At 46.2% G+C, this 25,122-nt stretch overlaps 2 protein-coding genes across 2 annotated transcripts in view; both read left to right on the forward strand.

Annotated features, from left to right (window-relative positions):
• The first annotated feature begins 16,289 nt into the window (after positions 1–16,289).
• Positions 16,290–25,122, forward strand: part of LOC111174800 (uncharacterized) — a 147,703-nt gene continuing 138,870 nt past the window's right edge. The window contains exon 1 of the mRNA XM_089923211.1: positions 16,290–16,445. The gene's annotated coding sequence lies outside the window, so the exon portion shown is untranslated. The remainder of the gene's footprint in view (positions 16,446–25,122) is intronic.
• ATP6V1E2 (ATPase H+ transporting V1 subunit E2) lies at positions 22,880–23,356 on the forward strand. Its single transcript, XM_089922494.1, has one exon. The coding sequence runs from the start codon at positions 22,880–22,882 to the stop codon at positions 23,354–23,356; it is 477 nt and encodes a 158-aa protein (XP_089778620.1).

Raw genomic sequence — 25,122 nt, forward strand, 5'->3', positions numbered from 1 at the left:
GCCCCCGCCCCGGCCCCGGGCTCAGCCCCAGCCCGCCTGGGGGGTCCGCCGCCGCCGCCGCTCAGCGCAGCACGGCCGACCCCCCGGCCCCATGCAGCGACTCCCCCCGCCCGAGGGGAGGGGGCGGCGGGCCCGGGGCGCTGCCGCCGCCTCGGTCGCTGCCCGGATCCCCGCCCGGGCCCCGGTCGCCGCGCCCGCCCGCTGCCCCCGCCGCTCGGCGCCCGCGCCCTCTCCCCGGCCAGGCCTCCCCAGGAGGATCCGCTGGATCATAAGACTGGCCGGCCCCGGGGGAGACGGCAACTTTGGGGAGGGCGGCGGAGGGGAGGGGCCAGGCGGCTCTCCCCGCCCAGCGCCGGCCCGGGCCCCCTCCCCGCTCGGCCCCGGAGGAGGGCGGGCCCAGGCGCCTCCCCGGATTGCGGGCTGCCGGCTCCGCGCCCCCGCCCGCCCGCCCGCCCGCCCTCCTGCCGGCTCCCGCGCCCCGCGCCCCGCGCCCCGCCCGCGGACGCAGCTCGGCCCTGCCGGCTCACCCTAGCTTGACTCCCCGCGAGGGCTGTGGGGAGGGGGCGAGGAGGAGGAGCCGAGGAGGAGCGACGGGGAGGAAGGTGAGACTGGGGGAGGGGGCCGAGCGACCAGCGCTCGCGAGGAGGCGAGGGCTCCTCGCGAAAGTGTGCGCAACGCCCAGAAGCGTCCACAGGCTCCGATGCTGGGAGAAGACGTGGAGGCCTCTTGGGGAACCGCGACGACTCTTATGATGACGCAATAGTCATGAAAAATTATTCACGTATATTTAAACTCCACCCGGAAGGCAGGATCCATTCTGTCGGCCTCTAAGTGCACAACAGAACTAGAAATCGGGAAGGAAGAAAGGGCAAGAGAGTTAAAAATTTTTTTTTAATTTAAAAAAAATTTTCACTCTCACGCACGGGGTGATGGGGGAGGGGTGGCGGTGGTCCCTGAGCTGGAAAGTAGGGACTCCTGGCTTACTGCTCCGTCCCGCCTCCCACCATCCCCACCACCCCATGCTGTTCACGGCAGAGCTTGAGTCATTTACTACGAAACTGGTGTCTAAGGGAGTTACAGCATCTTGAACCACTGACGCACCCCCGCACCAGCCAGAAAAGGGAGACTCTGCGACTCTGGATGCGGCGGGTGTACCTTTGCTCCCCCTATAGGCGACATTCTCTGAGGCCCCTTTACAGTCCCAGTGTCCCTCGAAGGTGTTAGGTTGTGATCCCTGAGGAGTGATACACTCTAGAGCTCTAAGACGCGGCCTGTGATCCAGGCAACAACCCCTGTCCTCCTGCCTGGGCGATGCTTGCTTGGAAACACCCGTCAGGCCAGGTCGCGTTCACTCGCCAACAGTGCTGCTTCTAACTTTAGGCCCTGGGGGTGGGGGTGGGGGTGGGGGAGAATACTCTGCCCGTAGACACCACACCCTCCCTCCCCTTGCTGACAGGAGATAAATCGCTTCCTTTCATCAATTCACAGGATCAGAAAATGCTGTGTTGAGAGGCACCGCAGAGGTCAACTGGGCCACCTCCCTTAGATCTCCCTGAGGTTGCAGGTAAGCAAATTGAGACACAGAGAGGTGAAGTGGTTATGTCAAAGGCTTCCAGCTAATTCCAGCATTCAAGGACTTGGAACACACTTTGGGAAATGCTCAGTTATGTCCTCACGCTACACTTCCCAGGCCTCAACTCTCAAACCCCAAATCTGATTTCCATTGTCCTGCAAGACTTCCTGGATTCTTGGAAGTTCCTTGTGGAGTCCCACTGGACGTCTCACCAGACCCCTCCATTTGTGTCTGAGTGTGGGTATTTACATTGCCAGCTGCTTTAGCTTATGCAGTGAATCTGGAAGATATTTTTTATGTGCTGAATGACAGGTTAAGGAAGGCAGTTCAGTGCCTTGAAGTCAGATCTTGGTTCAAGACTAGTCTTTGCCACTTCCTTCTAGAGGGGAAGAAAGGAGCACTTGCCCCCTTTGCCTACAGGACTGCTTCTTCAGACAGCATTTGCTGGGACTGGGATTGTGAAAGGAGGGTGTATCAGGAGAGGTTAAGGAGCTACCGGGTGCACTCAGCCTAGAGAGGGCATTTGGGTCTGGCTCTGACAGTACTTAGCAGCGTGACCTTGAGCATATGCCACTTCTGTTCTAGGGGCCTCTGCTTTCTCATCCCTAAATGTGAGCTCATCCATAAGGGTGAGATCAGGGCTCACCTTTGAGAACGCTAGGGCTCTTCACAATGTGTCCTGAGAGATCCTGGCAAAAGCTTTGGGCCAGGGGAGAAGCAGTTGCTAGAGACATGGGGACGGCCTTTTTGAGGGATAATGAGGTCTGTCCCAGGACTGGAGGATGGAGGCTTCCCCCACTGAGGAGTCCAGCCTCTCAGTTCTCATGCTGCTTTTCAGTGCGGCAGATACTTACCAGGGATCCAGAGAGCAGGAGGATTAGCTCTAGAACCTTGAAAAATGGAAGGGACTCCAGGTTCTGGATGCTTTGGGAGAAGCTCTGGGAATATCACAACACTCCAAGTGGGGAACTGCTGTCAGATGAATCATGCAGTGGTGACTTCATTGATGACGGTGACCTCATCCCTTTGGCCCATAGAAAAGTCAAGACTGACTGCCAGGAGTACTTTGAGCTCTGGACTGATTCCACCAGTTGAATGTAGAGTAGGAGGGAGACGGGAGAATTACCCTGGATGCCCAGGTCAGCCCAATGATGGGTTAGCTGGAAGGACCAAACAGATCTCAACAAATAATTACTATATAATGTGATCAGTGCTGTGATCGAGGATAAAGAACAGTCTTCGGCAAGTGCAGGGAGGCTGTTAGTACCTAGCTCTAGATGTGCTGAGGAAGGATTTGCAGAAGGGTGTCATTGGCCTGGGGGTTAAGAGGCCAATAGGAGTAAGATAAGAATGCCTAGGAAAGACAGCCCTGCCCCCCAGCAAGAAGGAACAGCACACAACTTCTTGGGAATGGTGAGCCATGTAGGTGGACAGAATGCAGGATTAGTGGTGCAGGGGAGCTGGTTTGTATGTAATTGAGAACTGTGTGATGTTGCCAGGCCATGGGCCTCTGGAAGCCACGTTAAGGGCATGCAGGGCCCCACCCGGGCATGCAGGGCTCCACCAGAACCTTGAAGAATGGAAGAGACTCACAGGATATTCGTGAGTTCCTATTTCTGGTTATCCCTGGGACCCTGTCGTACCTACTGGTCTTCAGTTAGTCACTTGATTTAACAAGTCCCCCTTCCCTTTTTGCCTAGTGGGTGTGGGTTGGTTTTCTGTCACTGGTAACCAAGGGAATCTTTACTATGTTAGTATTATCACTACAGTTGAGATAAGTGATGTGCAGCGAAATTCAGAAATTTGCCCAAAGTCATGTAGCTGGTAAGTGGCAGAGCTAGCTTTCAAAATGATCAATCTTCTGAGCTCATGCTACTTCCCATGTTCCACATGAAGGAGGCATTAAAAGTTTTTCAGTAGGAAATGACAAGTTTAGAGCTGTCTTTTGAGAAGATCACTCTGGGAGTGGTGTTAGAACATGGATTTAGAGGGGACGAGAGTGAAGGCAGAGGAAGTGAGGAGAGAGGTCACAAAGGTCTGAACCAGGCATGGCTGTGTAAATGAAGAGGAGGCCATGGGTAGCAGGATGTTTTAATTAATTAATTTTTGGCTGCATTGGATCTTTGTTGCTGTGCGCGGGCTTTCTCTAGTTGCGGTGAGCGGGGGCTACTCTTCGTTGTGGTGTGCGGGCTTCTCATTGCAGTGGCTTCTTTTGTTGCAGAGCATGGGCTCTAGGCACATGGGCTTCAGTAGTTATGGCACGTGGGCTCAGTAGTTGTGGCTCACAGTCTTAGTTGCTCCGTGGCATGTGAGATCTTCCAGGACCAGGGCTCGAACCCGTGTCCCCTGCATTGGCAGGTGGATTCTTAATTGCTGTGCCACCAGGGAAGTCCCTAGCAGGATATTTAGATGACCAAGTCCACAGGGCTTGGTAACACAGCATGGGGAAGGGCTAGGATACCTCTGAGGCGTTATCCATTGACGTATGATTCCATTGACGTATTCCTTCTCTCCATTCCTTTTTAATCTCCTCTGTTTTTATCCTCCTTATTTTAGTTTTCTTCCTTACTTTTAAAAACTTTCCCATCTCCTCTTGGTGCCTAACCATGAGACCAACTGCCTAAATCAAGCTGAGAGTAGATCTCTAGAAGGACATTAAGTTTCTGTCATTTTGTTTGTGTTCCCTCACATTCACCCCCAAAATGGAAAACTGGATTCCAATGGATCATTTGGTGTCATGATGCTTTGGGTTGCAAGTAATAGGAAAGTCAACCCAAACTGGCTTCAACAGCAAAGGGAGTATGTGGACTTCTTTGACTGAAACATACAGAAGTAGCTCAAGCTTCGGGCATGGCTTGGTCAAAACTCTGGATCTATTTTTTTCTTCACTTCTCTCAGTTTTTCTCTTCTCTTTGGGCCAACTTCCTACTTAGGTTGCTTTCTCTCTTGAAAACAAAATGGTTGTACCAGGTCCAGGCATTACCACCCGTACACCACACTGCCCAGGAGGAGAAAGAGCTTCTCTTGACTCACTGATTGCACAAAAGTCTTGGACTTTCTCTGATCAGATTAGCTGAGTTCATCATGGTGGCCAGCAGAATGTCAGATGCTCATTGCCTTAGGCCTGGGCTATTGGCCATCCCTGAAACCATCACTGTGACAAGGGATTGGGACTATCCTGATTAGGCCTCTCAGGGCCCACCCCAAGGCCACGATTTTAATCCCACTTAGATTCTATGGTTCCTGCACAGCGGGCGGCAGGCATCGCAGGCATCGGGGGAATATATGCTGGGGAGGCGACCAGCAATATCTATTACATCTGGATTGTTGCCCACCAGTCAAAGTTTCTAGGCCTCCCCAAGCTATACTAGAAATAAAGAACTTTAGGAGAAGCAGATTTCAAGGGAAGAAGGAAGTGAGAAGGATCTAAGTCAAATCTATGATTTGTTTCAGGTTTCAGTCAGTTGGTTTGTCAGGACATGAATCCATGCTTGGTGTGAATCCCTAATTCTTGGCTGATAGTAGGTACACTCTGCCCCCTTCAGATTTCCTTCTTAGAGTTACTGGCAAGGAGGTAAAGTGGTTATCATCCTTTTACCCCGTCCCCTCTGCTCTTCAGTTATGCTTCTTGTCTCCATACATGCTTCTTTTCTCTTTGCAGACTGCAGACTCTTCATTCCCCAGGGCTCTCTTGCTTCCCAGACTCCACCTGTCCCACGATCATAGCATCATGCTATGTGCCATACCTATTCCTCTTATCCTTCCCACCACTAAAACCTCCCATCTGCATCCTTTTCTCTGAGGGCTCAGATGTAATATACATTGCATATTTTTTTAGCTAAGATACTAATGGCTTAAACACTGCAGCAATTCCTTAAAGGTCAATGGTTCCTAATGATCAGAATGATTAAAAAAATCCAGTAAATCTGGCTCACTTGTTTTTCATTTCTAGTTATGTTTCTAGAATGCATCTAGATCTCTTTTTTCCAGTTCATTACATACCAGGAACTCAGAAGTAAACCCCAGCCTCTGAGAATTTGGGCTCAAGCATCTTTAGTAATGTTTTCCGATCTTCATTTCTAGCTACCTTTTGCTGCAGCCTAGGTCAGGAGACCAGTCGTCACACCTGATGGCATTGCCACCATTGCTGAATCATGAAAAGGACACTTCTTCAGAGGTTGCTGGTGCAGAATACTCATAAGATCTGGGAGTGACCACCTCTTATAAGGTCCAAAGGAGGCTGGATCATAGATCCCTCTTCCAGAAATGAAATTAATGATTTTATTCCAGGCTTCAGTGCTAAGAGTGCCAGAAAACCATCCGAGACTCATTTATGATTGTTCTTACTCAGTGGTCACTGAGTATTATAAGCACGTTTTGAATTTGGGAAATCTACCACTTTGTAAGTCATGGTAGGAAGAAAAGATCGCCCCTTATGGAAGCCAGAAGTTACAGACTCTTGCTTTCATTGTCAGACTCAAGAGCTAAAGTGACTAGAGTTAAATACAGGGCACGCTTTCTGGAGGTTGCAGCTTTAGTGTTGGGTACACAACTCAGTACTAAACACAGGAAGTGGCACACAGGGTGGGTGGTGGTGTTGGTTGTGGTGTGACTGAGTTCCTGGTGCAGAAGTGACTGCCGTACACACCGACTGTCTAGAATTGGGTGGCAGCGATGATACCAGAAGTGATTTTCTCATCAGAGCAGGTCCTGAGGCGTGTGTTGGGCGTGGTTCCTGGAAAGACAGTCTTGAGCAGCTGTACTAGCCTGCCCACGATCTTGTGTGCTGTGCGTGATCCTTGGAGGTTCCTTTTCTGTTCAGTTGGCCCCTGACAGCTTCTGGTCCTTGCACCGCAGCCTCTTGAGAAGAGGTTGGAGGAGTGGATCACTATATTGAATGTGCTTCATGCAGTGGGAGCAGAGATTCCCACTTCTACCAGACCAACCTCTGTCTTAGTCCATTCGGGCTGCTATAACAAAATGCCACACACTGGGTAGCTAATAAACAACAGAAATTTATTTTTCATAGTTCTGGGGGATGGAAATCCAGGATCAGGGTACCAACATGGCTGGGGAGGGCCCTCTTCTGGGTTGCAGACATGGCAGAGGGGCAAAGGGACTCTGTTGGGCCTCTTTTATAAGGGCGCTAATCCCACTCATGAGGGCTCTACCCTCATGACCTACTCACCTCTCAAAGGCCCCTACTGAGACCATTACTTTGGGCATTAGGTTCCAACATACGAATTTTGCGGGGACACGTTCAACCTATATACCTTCCTAATGTAAGCAATTCGAAACTTGCACAAAATATATGAAATCACTGTTTTCAGATATTGAACATAGCACAGGACTGTGATTTCTGAAAGAAAGGAACAAATGAGGCAAGCTCTACTACTAATTACCCTTCCTGCTGGAAGCACTTTCTGAACTGCAGCACAGTAAGGGGGGACCAAAGTTGACCATAGTGATCTTGCTGAGCCCAAGAGACAGCTGAGGAGACTTTTCAAGGCTGAGTACCAGATAGGGGGGAGTGTCCTCTTGAGTCTGTTGCCGATACTAAGTTGCTCCTGCATAGAGTGAAACTCCACCATGGTAGGCAAAGAACTGCCAGGGAACATGAGCTGATTGGTTCCCAGGGCTCACACAGGGCTGGGGGATGTTTGAGTTTCAACCAGCCAATGTGAAGAGACCTATTGAATGTCCAAAGAAATCAGTAGAAACTCCAGAAGGGTTATGCATTAGTAGAAGGGCTAAATTAGCCCTGAAGTAAAAGCAATTCTAGACCCCCAAGCCTCATATAGAACGAGTTTATCCACTATTATGATAACTGCTGAGCAAAACAAATTTCATCATTTTTTTAAGGACAACAACAAAATAAAGACATTAAACAACATAAATTTCAGAAGGTCAAGAGTCACTAGATATGTAAAGAATAGAGAACTGTAACCAGAAAAATCAATCAATAGAAACAAACCCAGAAATGACAGAGGTAATGGAATTGGCAGGCAAAGACTTAAAAAAGAATTAGAAATAAACCCAAAGATTTAAAGGAAAATAGGAACATGGGGAGGAAGGAAATGGAAGATATAAAAAGGAACCAAGGGCTTCCCTGGTGGCGCAGTGGTTAAGAATCTGCCTGCCAATGCAGGGGACACAAGAGAAGCCACCGCAGTGAGAAGCCCGCACAACCCAATGAAGTGTAGCCCTCGCTCACCGCAACTAGAGAAAGCCTGTGCACAGCAACGGAGACCCAATGCAGCCAAAAATAAATAAATAAATAAATTTTTTAAAAAAAGGAACCAAATCAAACTTCCAGAGTTTAAGAATACAATACCTGAAATGAAAAATTCACTGACTGAGCTTAACAGCTGATTGGACACTGTAGAAGAAAGTACCTGTGACATTGAAGACATAGCAGTATCCAAACTAAAGAGAAAAAGGCTAATGGAATAAAACAAAACAAAAAACACCATAGCTGTATCCTAAACTCTGCATTCCTGAGACCTTCAGTTAAAGATAGCAATTTACAGCAGATGTCATTGGGGCAGGACTAACTGTCAACCCCTTTACAATGATAGTGAAATAATTTTTTTAATTAATTAATTAATTTTTATTTTTGGCTGTGTTGGGTCTTCATTGCTGTGCGTGGGCTTATTAGGGTGGTTTCTCTTGTCGCGGAGCACAGGCTCTAGGTGCGTGGGCTTCGGTAGTTGTGGCATGCGGGCTCAGTAGTTGTGGCTCGTGGGCTCTAGAGTACAGGCTCAGTACTTGTGGCGCATGGGCTTAGTTGCTCCGTGGCATGTGGGATCTTTCTGGACCAGAGCTCAAACCCATGTCCCCTGCATTGGCAGGTGGATTCTTAATCACTACACCACCAGGGAAGTCCCTGAAATAATTTTATATTGGTTGGTAAATGCTTCCTACCCTGAACCCACCTCTACCCCCACCATGCTCCAGTCAACCTAGGCCTTTCCCTGGCTGCCTCTGACTTTCTCATTCAACATCTAAAGGGTAGTGCCCCCAGCAGAGAAGGAGGCCTTCAAGACCCTGTTCCAGCAGAGGCAGGACTATTCTGGTTGGTTAGTCGTTAATTATGTCGAGTGTCATCCCTGAGTGGGGTGTAGGTTAGGATTGTGAGAGCCTTGCCTGGGACTTCACATCACCTCTCTGAGTAGAATAGTCTCAACCAGAGGACCCTGGGCAAATTCATTTAAATAATTTAGATTTTAAAAATTCTTATTGAGCTCTGTGTTGCAGGAATGTGGGTGGGACAGGAGGAGGCGTCCCCCTTGTGGCAAGCCACTGCAGCACCTCTTCCATCTTCATATTCCTCTCTCCTCATCTGAAAGAGAGTTACAAATCCCTAGGGTTGTGACAGTCTGTACGGGAGACTCTTGCCTCACTACCCATCCATTCATCTGTGGGTCCAACAAATAATGCTTAATGCTACTGCTATGTACTAGACTCTGGGTGAAGTGTTAAGATGAGTGCAGAGGGGGTCAGAAATAGCACTTTTCCCAACCAGGTCATTGTGGAAGTCACTATGCATGGTGAGGGACAGAGTTGGGTGGATACACTCTCCTCCTTGCAAACCAGCACCTTCCCTGTGTCTGGGGTTGAGCTGTGTCTCTCAGCAGAGGTGAAGCCAGTCAGGACTATCACAGTGAGAGTTAAGTCAATACTGAAGGAGCGCTTGGCATCTGAATGCATCCCCTGATCCGGGGACGGGTACTAAGCATTGCTCCTGATGTCCCTGAACTAGCAGAGCATCTGCTCTCGGGCCTGTCCCTGGCTCTGGCTCAGAGGCTGGAGGCTTGGCCGGCCAGCTCCCTCTGAAGGGCTTGTGTCCTGGGGCTCCTCGCCGACTTCAAACCCACCCTCTGGCCCCTGGAGGCTTTCTGGGCTGACTGCTGGCCCGCATCTACCACCCCACAGGCAGCTTGGGAGTGCAGTTCTGGGAAGGACGGGATGACTGGGGTAGTGTTTTGTGAATGACGACCTCTGACGTTCACCTAGCACTTTACAAAGCTTCTTCACTCCTCACATCGTTTGGCTTTCACAAAATTCCTCATTAACACCCTTTCTGTAAACAGATGAGGCTTTGTGTCTTTATCCAGATGGAATGCAGGCAGATTGTGAACCTTTATCCAGATCACCCGGCCTGTGAGTGACATCAGGACCGAAACTTTTACCTTTGATGCTCTGTCCAGCGCACTTCTCATGACACCAGCTATGGCCCGTGGGGGCATCCGAGCCAGAGAGAGGCCTCCTACTTCAGGGGAAGCCTGGTTCCCACCCTTGGTTACCATCCCCGTCCTGTGACCAACCAGCCCGTGGGACACACTCAATAGATATTAGCCATATAAGCTGCTTATACATCTTGTAGCCAGAATCTCAGACCACTCCCACCCACCCCCATCCCCACCTTAAAAGGGGCCTGTTTTGGGGGACGAATACTTTGATAAATCGATTGTGGGAGAACTTACAAGGGTCTGCTTGAGTAACGATGGTTGCTTTCTAAGGAGGGTGGATTCAATTAACATGAAGTCAGTGTTTTCCAAATATTTTGTACGGCAAATCACAGTAACCCATACATTTTCATTGTGAACCAGAATACGTATGTACATATATATCATATATTTAACAAAGGTTTGACAGAACAACACTTAAACTTACTACCTGTAATGAACTCTGGGTTTTCTATTCCATTTGGTTTCATGGCCCACACTTTGAAAAACCCTGCTCTAGGGGCTCTGCTGAGTGGCTACCTGGCTGGCAGCTGGAGTTGAGTGCTCAGGACCACAAAGTTGTAAGAACTCCTACAACTAAACAACAAAAACAACCTGATTTTTAAAATGGGCAAAAGGCCTGAATAGACATTTCTCCAAAGAAAATGTGTAAATGCCCAATAAGCATGTGAAAAGATATTCAACATCACTAATCGTTAGGAAAATGCAAATCAAAACTATAATGAGTACCACCTCACACCCATTAGGAAAGGTGTTATCAAAAAACCAGAAAATAACAAAAATTGGTGAGGATGTGAAGAAACTGGAACCCTTGTTGCATTGCTGGTGAGATTATAAGATGGTGCAGCCACTGGGGAAAATGGTGTGGCAGTTTGTTCAAAAAAGGAAACAGCATTGCCATGTGATCCAGCAATTCCACTTATAGGTAAGTACCCCGAAGAATTGAAAGCAGAGACTTGAACAGACATTTGTACACCCACATTCAGAGGAATGTTATTCACAATAGCCAAAAGGTGGAAGCAACCCAGATGTCCATTGATGACTGAACAAAATGTGATATGTACATACAATGGAATGTTTTTCAGCCTTATAAAGGAAGGAGATTCTGACAAGTGCTATGACATGGATGAATCTTGAAGACATTATGCTAAGCGAAATAAGTCAGTCACAAAGGACAAATATTAAATGATTCCACCTCTATGAGGTTCCTAGAATAATCAAATTCATAGACACAAAGTAGCATGGTGGTTGCCAGGGACTAGGGAGAGGAGGGAATGGGGGTTAGTGTTTGATGGGTACGAAGTTCTGGAGATGATTGGTGATGTCTGTTGCACAACCATGTGAATATATTTAATGCCACTGAACATTACTTAGTGGTTAAAATGATAAAAACTTACGTATATTGTACCACAATAAGACGAAGAAAAAAGATAAATGGATTTTACTTTTTAAATGGGATTTCCGGCTTCTCTAAAATATCAGATCTTGTGCCCAAGTCCCCATTTCCAAAAGGCAGCAGAAGCCTGGGCCCTTTAGGCAGGGATGAAACAGAAGGGCCTTTTTTTTTGCAGGTGGGGGGAACCACCACTGAAAACCTTTAGCTATGCAACTTTGTGGCAAATTGCTCTTGGGGGACACTTGATTCCTTTGAAGTAACCTTCCTGCAGATGTTTGAAAAGGAGAAATCAAGTTGTGAATTCTTTTTTTTATATACAAATTTGTTTATTTTATTTATTTATTTTTGGCTGCGTTGGGTGTTTGTTGCTGCGCGCGGCCTTTCTCTAATTGTGGCGAGCTGGGGCTACTCTTCATTGCAGTGCGCCGGCTTCTCATTGCAGTGGCCTCTTGTTGCGGAGCGCAGGCTCTGGGCACGCGGGCTTCAGTAGTTGCGGCACACAGGCTCAGTAATTGTGGCTCGCGGGCTCTAGAGCGCAAGCTCAGTAGTTGTGGTGCACGGGCTTAGTTGCTCCGCGGCATGTGGGATCTTCCTGGACCAGGGATCAAACCCATGTCCCCTGCATTGGCAGGTGGATTCTTAACTACTGCGCCACCAGGGAAGCCCTAAATTGTGAATTCTTAATGTAAATTATTTGGGGAGAAATGTTTCTGACCCTGCCTGGTTCTCTCCTTTATATTACCTGCCTGGCTGTAGTGGGCATTAGCTTTCTCCAGCCCCAACCAAAGCCTGCTTTGCCACTGGGATGGAGTTCTTGGATTAAAACTGTATGTGGCCCCTTAGTTATCAGCAGTTGAAGCAGAGATAAAGCTTTGTGGACACTTCTCTGATTTCCGCTCTGGGTGTCTCCTTTTACTTTCAGACCAAATGAACTCTCTGGCTGCTGCTTTGTCTCCCCACAGCTGGCTCCAGAGGGAGCAGGGTGCATCACACCCGCTTTCCCACATCTTCACGCTGAGCTGAGCTGCTCAGCCCTGTGGGTGGAGCTGCAGCAGGTGCTGCCAGGGCCAGTCCCTGAGTCATCAAACCTGCCGGCTCTTGTACCACATCTCCTTCCATCTCGTGTTCATGTCCAAGCCCTCATCCATGCAGTCTCGACCCGGCATTTACTTACAGCCAGGCTCTCCTGCCTCCACCATCACCAGGCTAATCTTTCTAAACCCAGGTATGGCCAAGTTACATCCCTACTGAGAAGCCTTTGATAGGGCTCCTTAGCCTAATGTCCCAGCTCTCAGTCTGACATTTCAAACCTTCCCCAGTTGAACTCCGTCTTTCTAGACATCACTCACTCCCACCGCCACTGCAGGCCTGTCTGCTGCCACACCAATCTGTTCTCTGCACTCAGACCTCCTACACATTCCCAGCACGGTGTCTCTGCCCACAGTGTTCTCCCTGTCTAGACAATCTCACTCTCTCTTCCTGCTTCTCAGAATTGTTTGTTCTTCAGTGCCCATCTGTACTTCTCCCTCCCAGCTTGACCCCTTGCTCAGAGGACGACTCCTTCAGCTGAAGCCTGTGGCCACACAGCCTGTGTGCTCTCCTGGCTTTTATCCCATCCCATGTTGGGTGCAGGTACCTTTCCATATTTCTGAACCAAAGTCCTCTCTGGAAACCCCAAGGCATTGCTTCGAGTCAGGTATCCATCACAGCTTGATCGATTCTTGCCTATTTGGATAAATCCTCCTTCATGAATACTGTCTACTGGCTAACCTTTTCCAGGTGACCTGCCTCCAGTTAAAACATGTGTGGTCACTAATGGTGTGTCCCAAACCACCCACTACATGGTCTACCTGGTTGCAGAGCAGTTCATTATAAAAGAGCCCCATGGTGAGCTGGGGAGGGGCTTTTAGGGATTGGATCCCTTCATTTGCTTAGCTTTCTTGGAACTGCTGATTCCTAACAGATCACACTGTAGTGTGATTTCCTGTTTACCTGTACATCTCCCTTATGACGTCGTAGGCTTGGGAGGTGGGCTGGTGTCTGCTTGTTCTCTGTCTCCAGTGCCTACACAGTGCCTGGCACATGGTAGATGTTCAACAAATATTTCTTGAAAGACAGAAAAGGGAATGCCCCCTTCCCACATATTTATTTATTTATTTATAAATTATTTATTTATTTGGTTGCGGCAGGTGCGCTCCTTAGTTGTGATTCTCAGGCTCCTTATTTGTGGCATGTGTGCTCCTTAGTTGTGGCATGTGTGTTCCTTAGTTGAGGCCGGTGGGCTCCTTAGTTGTGGCTCATGGGCTCGTTAGTTGCAGCTTGCTGGCTCCTTAGTTGTGGCACGTGGGCTCCTTAGTTGCAGTAGGTGGGCTACTTAGTTGCGGCTCGCCGGCTCCTTAGTTGTGGCATGAGAACTCTTAGTTGCGGCGTGCATGTGGGATCTAGTTCCCTGACCAGGGATCAAACCCCAGCCTCCTGCATTGGGAGCATGGAGTCTTAACCACTGCTCCATCAGGGAAGTCCCCCTTCCCACATGTTTAGAATTTAAATTTAGTATTCTAAATTTCCTCGCCCACTTCCTGGGCCCTGCAAGTTGCCCCATGCTCCAAGCCCTGGAAAGCCCCTTCCCTTCCTCACGCTGTAATCTCTAAGTGTCTGGAGGCCTTGGTTTGGTGCTGCTTCTCTTTCAGCCAGGGTTACGGAGCCCACACCCAGACACATCCACCCTCAGACTTACTTACAAATCCCAGCTAGAATGAGGAACAGTTGCTTCAGGGTCTGGGCAGGGCTTCAGGGTGACAGACACATTTTGCCCACCAAGCATGCCTGCCACCCCTTCCTCCCTCTAATGGTGATGAGGATTCCCCAAGTTGCACACCGGATCACACAGCTGAGGCCGGGGAAGAGAGATTTCCAAGCCCACACTTCCTCTAAGAATGCCTCTTATGCCTACAAATACAAAATCATCAGTTTTGAAATGTCTTCTTCCCTAAGGTCATAAGAAGGGGTTTCTGGGGATGCTGGCAATGTCCTGCTGCTTGACCCGGGTGCTGGTTACAGGATATTTGCCTCATAATAATTCATTAAGCCATACACTTTTCTGAATGTGTGTTACATTTCACAGTAAAAAAGAAAGTACCCCCCCCCCCCCCGACACCCGCCCCAGCCTCAGGGCCTTAATCCAATCAATTCGTGTTTAACCAGTGCCTGTCTGCATCCAGCCCCTGCTAGAGAAAGAGATTCTTGTCCTCAAGGAATTTCCTGGAGGAAGGAAGGTAACTAGAGCATCAGAAGACTCCGAATCCAGCTCTGAATTATATCTGGAAAATAGGCCATGCTGTCATTTTGAGGAGGAGTTCAGAGGTCAAGGAGGTAGTGGGGCTCAAACTGGGCTGAAGATGTAGGTGGGATTTAGGTAAGTGGAGAGAAGCAGAGGAAGGCATTGTAGCTGAGAGAACTGTATGATCAAGAGCTGTTAGGTAAGACTGAGCCTGATGTGTCTGGGGGGCAATGAAGAAACCCTAGTACTGAATAGTTGTTTTTGTTTTTTTTTTTTTTTGCAGTACGCGGGCCTCTCACTGTTGTGGCCTCTCCCGTTGCGAAGCACAGGCTCCGGACACGCAGGCTCAGCGGCCATGGCTCATGGGCCCAGCCACTCAGCGGCATGTGGGATCTTCCCGGACTGGGGCACGAACCTGTGTCCCCTGCATCGGCAGGCGGACTCTCAACCACTGCGCCACCAGGGAAGCCCAGTACTGAATAGTTTATGGGAGTAAGGCTGTCTTGGAGAGCTCTAGATCTGCCCCCATCCCCAAACATGGGCAGGGTGGACGCCACTTACAGTGCAAGCCTGCCTTATCTGAATGGAGAATCCTGTGCCCTTGTGCAAGAGCCGACATGTGTGTTTCACATTTCTTAGTTGGGCACCCGAGTTCATGCAGAGACACTTACTTGTTCAATTCCTGACTTTTAGCCCTGCCCCACCCTGCAGCTGCCTTCAAGTCCCAGCACTGATAGACTGAGTAGAAGTGGGAGTCAGAGGAAGTATGAGAACTCAGGACTGCAGATTCAGAGACTGTGACAGGCTGTGGGATGACTCTACCCCAGCCTCAGCCCAAGAGCCCTGGAATTCCAGGACTTTACCTACCATCACCAAGGATATGGCTGGCCACCTGAGACCATGGGGGAATGTGCCGTGAAGTGCCGGGAGGTTCCCAAACTCCATGCAGGGCTACTAATTTTAATATAAGGAAGCAAGACTAGGATGTGTTTCTACTTATTTTAGGGAGTGGAAATCAAATCAGTCATAAGTACTCTGTACACACAAAGGGTGACTGTGATGAGGCTTAAAGCGGAGGAGAAGAGCTAGTAATAATATAGTACCAGTGATGCTGATAATGACCGTAACTACCAAGCGTGAAGATTAGCTTTGTGCTTAGCAGTATATGCTGAACATTCACTTCTTTCATTTAAGCCTCTCAATAATCCTATGATGTGCACGCTATTATTATTTCCATTTTACGGATGGAGAAACTGAGGCTTCAAGGCATGAGCTGCTTTCCCAAAGTCATACAAATGTTAAGTGCAGAAGTAGGATCTGAATTCCAGCAGTCTTACTCCAGCAACCATACTGTGGAAGCCGGCGATGCCTCCTTAAGCCCTGTCTGGGCTTGGAGAGGATGTCCTCCCTGATGGACCAGAGCGTGCCAGCCCCTGTGGCTGGTGTGGCATTCTGAAAGACTGTCTGGCAAGTTTTGCTTGCTCTGGTTTCTCACTAAAACAACCTTTGGATTTGGCTTCCCAGGCGACTCACATACAGGAAAAGAGGGCCATGACCTGCCAACATGACAGCTGTATTTTTCACTAGTAACTTAATAAACTGGCTGCCTGGGTTCACATACGTACCTGTTTCTGACAGCTTGGTTAAGGTGAGCCCACCCCAGAGCTGAGGCCATGTGCCAACTTAATTGAGATTCTGGGCATGCAAGCGTAGCCCCCAGCTGAGGCCTCTGTGCCAAGGAAATTCCTCTTGGCCTCCTTTTGGCTGGTTTGGCCCGCCTTCCCCAGTGACAGTCTGGCTCTTTGGATTCAAGCTGCCTGGTCAAACTGTGAGGGTCTGCAGAAAGAAGGAAGCAACAGTGCCAGGTTCCAGTGCGTGTTCCAAGTTCCACATTCTGCCTACAGACGCCCGGTGCCAGAGCAAAGGCTGGCCCTTGGCAGTGGACTGGTAAGGATTTGTCTGGTACATTTTTTCCTTTACACACTTAACCTGGGACTTCCTGCATCTCTTACTCTCTCTGCTTTCATTCATGGTGGCTTCCAAAGCTGGTGATTAGCAGGGTTACCCAGAGAGCCCTTTTTAAAAAATATTTAATGGACTTGTCTTATTTAGGAGCAGAGAATGTTTTGCTCTGTTTACAAAAGTGCAGTTTAAGAAAAATTACATCCTAAAATAGTGGGGAATGGGTGGGCTAAATCATTTTCTTTTTAACTTCCAATGACAGTTTGTAAGGTTGAACCCGAAGTCTTGGTCTTTGTCAGAAACACGGGGTTGTTTTTCCACCAAGCTTGGTGAATGGTGCATCTTTCTGGGACAGCATTCTTTTTTTTTCTTTTTTTTTGCAGTACGCGGGCCTCTCACTGTTGTGGCCTCTCCCGTTGCGGAGCACAGGCTCCGGACGTGCAGGCTCAGCGGCCATGGCTCACGGGCCTAGCCGCTGCGCGGCATGTGGGATCTTCCCGGACCGGGGCAGGAACCCGTGTTCCCTGCATCGGCAGGCGGACTCTCAACCACTGCGCCACCAGGGAAGCCCCCCCCCTTTTTTTTTAATTGTAAAAGACACATAACATGAAATCTACCCTCTTAACAAAATTTTAAGTGTACAGAACAGTGTTAACTATATGCACATTGCTGTACAGCAGATCTCTTTTTCACCTTGCATGATTGAAACTTTATACCCATTAAACACAACTTTCTAATTCCCCTCCACCTGGCCCCTGGCAACCATCATTCTACTTTCTGCTCCTGTGAATTTGACTACTTCAGATCCCTCATTTAAGTGTAATCATGCAGTATTTTTCCTGTGACTGGCTTATTTCACTTAGCATAATAATGTCCTCAAGGTTCATCCATTATGTAGCATATGACAGGATTTCCTTGTCATATTTAAGGCAAAATAATATTTCATTCAATGTATATACAACATTTTCTTTATACATTCAATCATCAGTAGGCATTTAGGTTGTTTCCACCTCTTGGTTATTGTGAATAAAGCTCCAATGAACATGGGAATGCAAGTATCTCTTTGAGATCCTGTTTTCAGTTCTTTTGGATGAATATCCAGAAGTGAGATTGTTGGATCATACGGGAGTCTTTAATCCATTTTGAGTTGATTTCTGTATATGATGTAAGATGAGGGTCCAATTTCATTCTTTTGCGTGAGATATTTAGTTTTCCTAGTACTATTTGTTGAAGAGACTATTCCCATTGTGTAGTCTTGGCACCCTTGTTTGAAGATTATTTTACTGTATTTGTGTGGGTTTATTTCTAGGATCTCTATTCTGTTATATTGGTCTATCTGTCTGCTAGTACTATGCTGTTTCGATTACTGTAGGCTTGTAATATATTTTGAAGTTAGGAGTGTGAAGCCTCCAGCTTTGTTCTCTTTCAAGATTGTTTTTGCTATTCAGGGTTCCTTGTGGTTTCACATGAATTTTAGGATTGTTTTTTCTATTTCTTAAAAAAATGCCGTTGAGACTTCGATAGGAATAGCACTGAATTTGTAGATCACTTTGAGTAGTATGAACAGTATTAAGTCTTCTAATCCATGAGCATGGGATGTCTTTCCATTTATTTGTGTCTTTAAATTCTTTCAGCAGTGATTTGTAGTTTTTAGTGTTCAACTATTTAGCTTCCTTGGTTAAATTTATTCCTAGTGTTTTGTTCTTTTTGATGATATTGTAAATGGAATTGTTTTCTTAATTTTCCTTTTGGATTATTCATTTTTATTGTATAGAAACAATTGCTTTTTATATGTTGATTTTGTATCTCTCCAATTTTGATGTCTTTTTTGTGTTTCTCATGTCTAACTGCTGTAGCTAGGACTTCCAATGTTATGTTGAATAAAAGTGGCAAGAGTGGACATCCTTGCCTTCTTTATTCCTGATGTTAGAAGAAAAGCTTTCAGTTTTTCACTGTTGTGTATGAATGATGTTAGCTGTGCACTTTTCATATATGATCTGCATTATATAGAGGTAATTTCCTTCTATTCCTAGTTCGTTGAGTGTTTTTTTTAATCATGAAAGGATGTTTAATTTTGTCAAATGCCTTTTCTGCATCTACTGAGATGATCATGTGATTTTATCTTTCTTTCTGTTAATGTGGTGTATCGCATTGATTGATTTTTGTATGTTGAACCATCCTTGCATTCCAGGGATAAATCCCACTTGGTCATGGTGTATAATTCTTTTAATGTGCTATTGAATTCGGTTTGCTAATATTTTGTTGAGATTTTTGCATCTGTGTTCATCAGGGATATTGGCTTGCAGTTTTCTTTTCTTGTAGTGTCTTTCTGGCTTTGGTAGCAGGATAATGCTGACCTCTTAAAATGAATTTGAAAGGGTTCCCTCCTCTTCAGTTTTCTGGAAGAGTTCTCAGGAGTTGGCAATAATTTTAAAAAAAATTTTTGTAGAGGGCTTCCCTGGTGGCACAGTGCTTGAGCGTCCGCCTGCCGATGCAGGGGACACGGGTTCGTGCCCCGGTCCGGGAAGATCCCACGTGCCGCAGAGCGGCTGGGCCCGTGAGCCATGGCCACTGAGCCTGCACATCCAGAGCCTGTGCTCTGGAACGGGAGAGGCCACAACAGTGAGAGGCCCGTGTACCGCAAAAAAAAAAAAAAAAAAAAAGTATTTGTAGAATTCTCCTTTGAGGCTATCTGGTCTTGGGCTTTTTTTTTTTTTTTTTTGGTTGGGAGGTTTTGATTACTGGTTCAATCTCCTTACTAGTTATAGATATGTTCAGATTTTCTATTTCTGCATGGTTCAGCCTTGGTAGGTAGTATGTTTCTAGGAATTTATCCATTTCTTTTAGGTTTTCCAATTTGTTGGTGTATGGTTGTTCAGAGTAGTCTCTTACAATGCTTTTTATTTCTGTGGCATCAGTATAATGATTTTATATATTTGAGTCTTCTTTTTTTCTTAGTCTAGCTAAAGGTTGTCGGTTTTATCTTTTCAAAAGCTAACTCTTAGTTTCATTGATTCTTTTCCATTTTTCTATTTCATTTATTTCTGCCCTAATTTTTATTATTTCCTTCCTTCTGCTAATTTTGGGCTTAGTTTTTCTTTTCCTAGTTCCTTAATGTATAAAGTTAAGTTGCATATTTGAAATCTTTCTTTTTAGACGTAGGCTTTTACAGCTATAAACTTTTCTTAGTACCCCTTTTGCTGCGTCCCAAGTTTTGGTATGTGTATTTCATTTTTGTTTGTCTCAAGATATTTTCTAATTTCCCTTTAGATATCTTCTTTGGTCCATTGGTTGTTCAAGAGAGTGTTGTTTAATTTCTACATATTTGTGTTTTCCATTTTTCCTTCTGCTACTGATTTCTAGCTTAATTCCATTGTGGTTAGAAAAGATACTTGGTATGATTTCAGTCTTCTTAAGTTTGTTAAGGCTTTGTTTGTGACCTAACATGTAATCCATGCTGGAGAGTGTTAAAACTGTGCTTGAAAAAAATGTGTGTTTTGCTGCTGCTGGTGGAATATTTTGCTGTGTCGTCTGTTAGGTCTATTTGATCTATATCATTGTTAAAGTCCTGTGTTTCCTTATTGATCTTCTCTCTGGATAGTTTATTCATTATTGGAGGTGAGATATTGACATCTCTTAATATTACTGTGTTCCTGACTATTACTCCCTTCAGTTCTGTTAATGTTTACTTTATATATTTGGGTACTCTGATGTTGGGTGCATATATATCTATAGTTACTATATCTTCTTAGTGAATTGACCTTTTTATCATTATAAAATGTCCTTCTTTTACTCTTATGACAGTTTTTGACTTAAAATATATTTTATGTGATATAAGTATGGCCACTCCTGCTCTCTTTTGGTTACCATTAGCACAGAGTATCTTTCTCCATCCTTTCACTTTCAGCCTATGTGTGTTCTTAAACCTAAAGTGAGTCTCCTGTAGACAGCATATAATTGGATCTTGTTTTGTTTTTAATTTATTCAGCCACTCTATAGCTTTTGATTAGGGAGTTTAATTTACATTTAAAATAGTTACTTATAAAGAAGGATGTGCTGTTGTCATTTTGTTCATTGTTTTCTGTCTGCTTTGTAGCTTTTTTTGCCCCTCTCTTGATGTCTTTGTGTTTCACTGATTTGTTTTAGTGACATGATTTGATTCCTTTCTCATTTTTGTTTGTGAATCTGGGTGTCTGTTTCCTTCCTCAGACTTGGGGAGTTTGGAGCCATTATTTCGTCAAATAAGATTTCTGCTCCTTTCTTTCTGTCTCTTCACCTTCTGGGGCTCCTATATTACATATATTAATCCACTTGATGGTGTTCCATATGTCTCTTAGGCTTTCTTCACTTTAAAAAGTTTGCTTCTCCAACAATAATAGATAATTTCAAATGGCCTGTCCTCGAGTTTGCTGTTTATTTCTTCTCCATAATCAAGTCTGTTGTTGAACACCTCTAGTGAATTTTTCGATTCAGTTATTGTATTCTTTAGCTCCAAATTTTCTGTTTGGTTCTTTTTAATATTTTCCATCTCTTTATTGCTAGTCTTATTTTTTTCATATATCATTTTCCTGGGCTCGTTAAGCACCCCAGTGAGTCTTTTTTTTTTCTTTTCTATTATGGTTTATTACAGGATATTGAATATAGTTTCCTGCACTATACAATAGGACTGTGTTGTTTATCCATTCTATATATAATAGTTTGCATCTGCTAGTCCCAAACTCCCAATCCAACCCTCCCCCGCACTCCCTACCCCTTGGCAGCACAAGACTGTTCTCTATGTCTGAGTCTGTTTCTTTTTTGTAGATAAGTTCATTTGTGTCATATTTTATTCCACATATAAGTGATATCGTATGGCATTTGTCTTTCTCTTTCTGACTTACTTCGTTTAGTGCAGTAATCTCTAAGTCCATCCATGTAGCTGCAAATGGCATTATTTCATTCTTTTTGTGACCAAGTAATATTCCATTGTATATATATACCGCATCTTCTTTATCCATTCATCTGTCAATGGACATTTAGGTTGTTTCCATGTCTTGGCTATTGTAAATAGTGCTGCTATGAACATAGGGGTGCGTGTATCTTTTCAAATTATAGTTTTGTTTGGATATATGCCCAGGAGTGGGGTTGCTGAATCATGTGGCAACTCTATTTTTAATTTTTTTTTTTTTTTTTTTTTTTTTTTTGCGGTACCTGGGCCTCTCACTGTTGTGGCCTCTCCCATTGCGGAGCACAGGCTCCGGACGCGCAGGCTCAGTGGCCATGGCTCATGGGCCCAGCCACAGGCTCGGGACGCCCAGCTCAGTGGCATGTGGGATCTTCCCGGACCAGGGCACGAACCCGTGTCCCCTGCATCGGCAGGCGGACTCTCAACAACTGCGCCACCAGGGAAGCCCTATTTTTAATTTTTTGAGGAACCTCCATACTGTTCTCCATAGTGAGTACACCAATTTACATTCCCACCAACAGTATAAGAGGGTCCAGGGAGTCTTTTTAAGATGTGGATTCCTAGACCCTACTGGCAGAAATACTAATTCAGTAGTCTGGAGTGGGGCCTGGAAAGCTGTATTTCTGAAAGGTCCCCTGGTGATTCATATGTACATCTAGGTTTGGAAACCACTTCCAGTTAAAAGACTACCTTCAACCCCTCCCACCTTGCAGTTCTCTCCAGGATGCCACCATCTGCCTATGGGTTTTCTGTCTCTTTGAATCAGTTGAGGCTCTAAAAATCTTTTTGCTTCAAGGCAACCTTCCTGGATTTTGCTTCAAGGCAACCTTCCTGTTTAACCACAAGTTTCTTATGACTCTCCCCAGCCCTCTCCAACCCAAAATGTGCCTACATTTTCCATTTTTGTATTAATTTGGCATTTCCATTCTCTCCACTTGCTATCTGTGATTGAGCCATTGCTGACTAGAAGTCTTCCTGGGGTCTGCCCTAATCATCTCATTATTATTTGATGACAAAAAGGTGGTGAGTGTAGTAGAAATGGAACTCTGGGAACCCAGGTTTGGGTCTCTGTTCTACTAGGGTATGACCTTGGACAGGTTGCTTTCCCTCTCTGGGCTTCAGTTTCCTCCAAGTGATTCATGAATAGATGGTCTCCATGATCCTTCCCTTTGGACTCTGACTATATCCTTCCTCCCCTCATGCATTCCACAGCTCAGAACGTGGAACTCTGGAGACACTCCTGAAACTCTGCCCTAAGTCAAAGGAACCAGAGAGTCCACCAGTTCTCCCTCCACCTCCCTTTCCAGGAGCAGCCACGGCCCTGAGTGATGTCAATGTGCAGAAGCAGATTAAGCAGGTGATGGCTTTCATTGAGCAGGAAGCCAGTGAGAAGGCCGAAGAAGTAGACGCCAAGGCTGAGGAAGAGTTCAACATTGAGAGAGGACGCCTTGTGCAAACCCAATGACTGAAGATTATGGCGTATTATGAGAAGAAAGAGAAGCAGATAGAGCAGCAGAAGAAAAGCCAGATGTCTACCATGAGGAATCAGGCAAGGCTGAAAGTCCTGAGGGCCCGAAACGACCTCATCTCAGAGTTGCTGAATGATGCAAAGCTGAGACTCAGCAGGATCGTGGCAGACCCAGTATTTCACCAGGGGCTGCTGGATAAACTAGTGCTCCAGGGTCTGCTCCGACTGCTGGAGCCTGTGGTGATTGTACGCTGCAGGCCACAGGACCTCCTCCTGGTGGAGGCTGCAGTGCAAAAAGCCATCCCTCAATACACGACAGTCTCCCACAAACGTGTGGAAGTCCAAGTTGACAGAGGGGTGCAACTGGCTACAGATGCGGCTGGAGGTGTGGAGTTCTACAGTGGTGATCAGAGAATAATGGTTTCCAATACTCTGGAGAGTCGACTGGATCTCTTATCCTGGCAAAAGATGCCAGAAATATGAAAGGCCTTGTTTGGAGCCAGTGCCAACAGGAAGTTCTTTATATAAGCCTCTAGGAAGTGAAGCTCATCTTGAATTTCTAAGCTATAAAAGCATGAGTTATTAGGACAAAGGAAAACAGTAATACCTCCTCCTCTTTTTTGCTCTGGTATTAGTCTGTCTTCATGAAATACCCTTTGACTAGCTAAAGGCATTACACTTTGGAATAAAGCCTGACTTAGTGCTTAGCAACCTATTTCCAATTTATCTATACATATTACAGCCTCTTGTCAGTTCTACAGTCTGTGTTGAAGGGAGTAGAGACATCTGCTCTTTAGCTCGTCCTCAAACTGAGGTGTGAATGGTATTCTTGACCTATGGGTCTGGGTGTTCTAAAGCTCTTTAATATGTATGTGAAGTTTGTTTTTCTTCTTTTGTCTCAGCTTCTTGTTCTTATGTTATTTAATAAGGTCTAGAACTCTTTTTCATGTGTAGAGGGTCAACTTCATGGGTGTATGGTCAGTGCAGTCACACAGAGCTCCATGTCAGAAGAGCCCGGCACTTGGGGTCTAATGCTTTACAGCCACTGTCTGGAAATTCTTAATTTTATATTTGCATGTGTCCTTTATAAGTGAAGTCCAGTGGGACTTTGGAGCATGTGTCAGGGACTTGGACCTTGGCTCACACGTAGTACTGATTCCCAAAGCCTACCCATCTCCCTGGGTTGGGTTCTTGACCACCCACTTCCCAGCGTCCTGGTGCTCCAAGACCCTGCCTTCCCTTCCCTCAACTAGTGCTCATTGCTGCCCTCTGCCCAGTGTGCATGCAGGGAGGGTCTGTATGCTCCGTAGAATCTTAGGGCTGGGCATAATGGTGGCCATCTCTGCTCAGCTTGGCAGCTCCATGGCACATTCAGCAGGTGACTTGGTGAGCTTGGGTCTCTCACCCACCAGATACTGGGCACATCTCAGTGTGGAGGTTTAAAGACCCTGGGGTTCACCTGTCTCCTGTGGATTGGATCAGCCAGCCTGTTGGAATGGGAGATGCCTGGCTTGGCTTTCCTGACCCCAGCCTCGGTACAACGCATAGATCTGGGGGCTGGTGGGAAGGAGGGCCCAGCAGTTGTCAAGGTTGCTGGGCCTGAGTCTCGGGGAGGGATCTTCAGCAGCTTATAAGGGTCTGCACTTGCCCTGTGAAGTATCCTGTACCTGATGGAGCTCTCCATTAGACAGCTCAGTGTCTGGGGGCGACTTGGGCTCATCTCTTGTGACCAGCTGGGTGCATCTTCTGGGAGAAGCCAAGAAATACAGTCATTGTGGTGATTCTCTATATGGGCATTGCACAATATAAAGATAAATGATAAAATTCATCCTAAGGATTTTATATTGTAATTTTTATTTACTTAGACATTAAATAGCAAATAAACACCATGACAAGCCAAAAGAGAGACTGCAGAAGAAAAGAAAAAGCTTTATAAGTATTTTAGTACGTTTAACTGTACTTTTTGAACAAAGGATTCCACAGTTTCATTTTACACTGGGCCCCATAAATTATGTAGCTGGTTCTGCATGTGTATGGTGATTTAAAGTCTAATTTATGCCTGAGCGTGATTTATGTATTAAAATAGAAGTTTTTTGAAGAAAAGAACCCCCAGGCAACTCTGCCAAGGGCAAAGGTTGGCTTCTGTGGTCAGGAATTTATAAGGAACAGAAATCCCATGAAGCTCAAACACAGAGTAGGAGGCAGGTTATTAGTAAACAGGGGTGTCTCACAGGAGCTCGGGACGGGAA

The sequence above is a fragment of the Delphinapterus leucas genome, chromosome 13, assembly GCF_059928025.1.
Source record: "Delphinapterus leucas isolate spDelLeu-1000000601 "Yukka" chromosome 13, BTC_Dleu_Yukka2, whole genome shotgun sequence".
Lineage (NCBI taxonomy): Eukaryota > Metazoa > Chordata > Mammalia > Artiodactyla > Monodontidae > Delphinapterus > Delphinapterus leucas.

Bases quoted from the DNA above. Each gene is read 5' to 3' on its own strand.
- ATP6V1E2 (XM_089922494.1), top strand. From the start codon at position 22,880: ATGGCGTATTATGAGAAGAAAGAGAAGCAGATAGAGCAGCAGAAGAAA.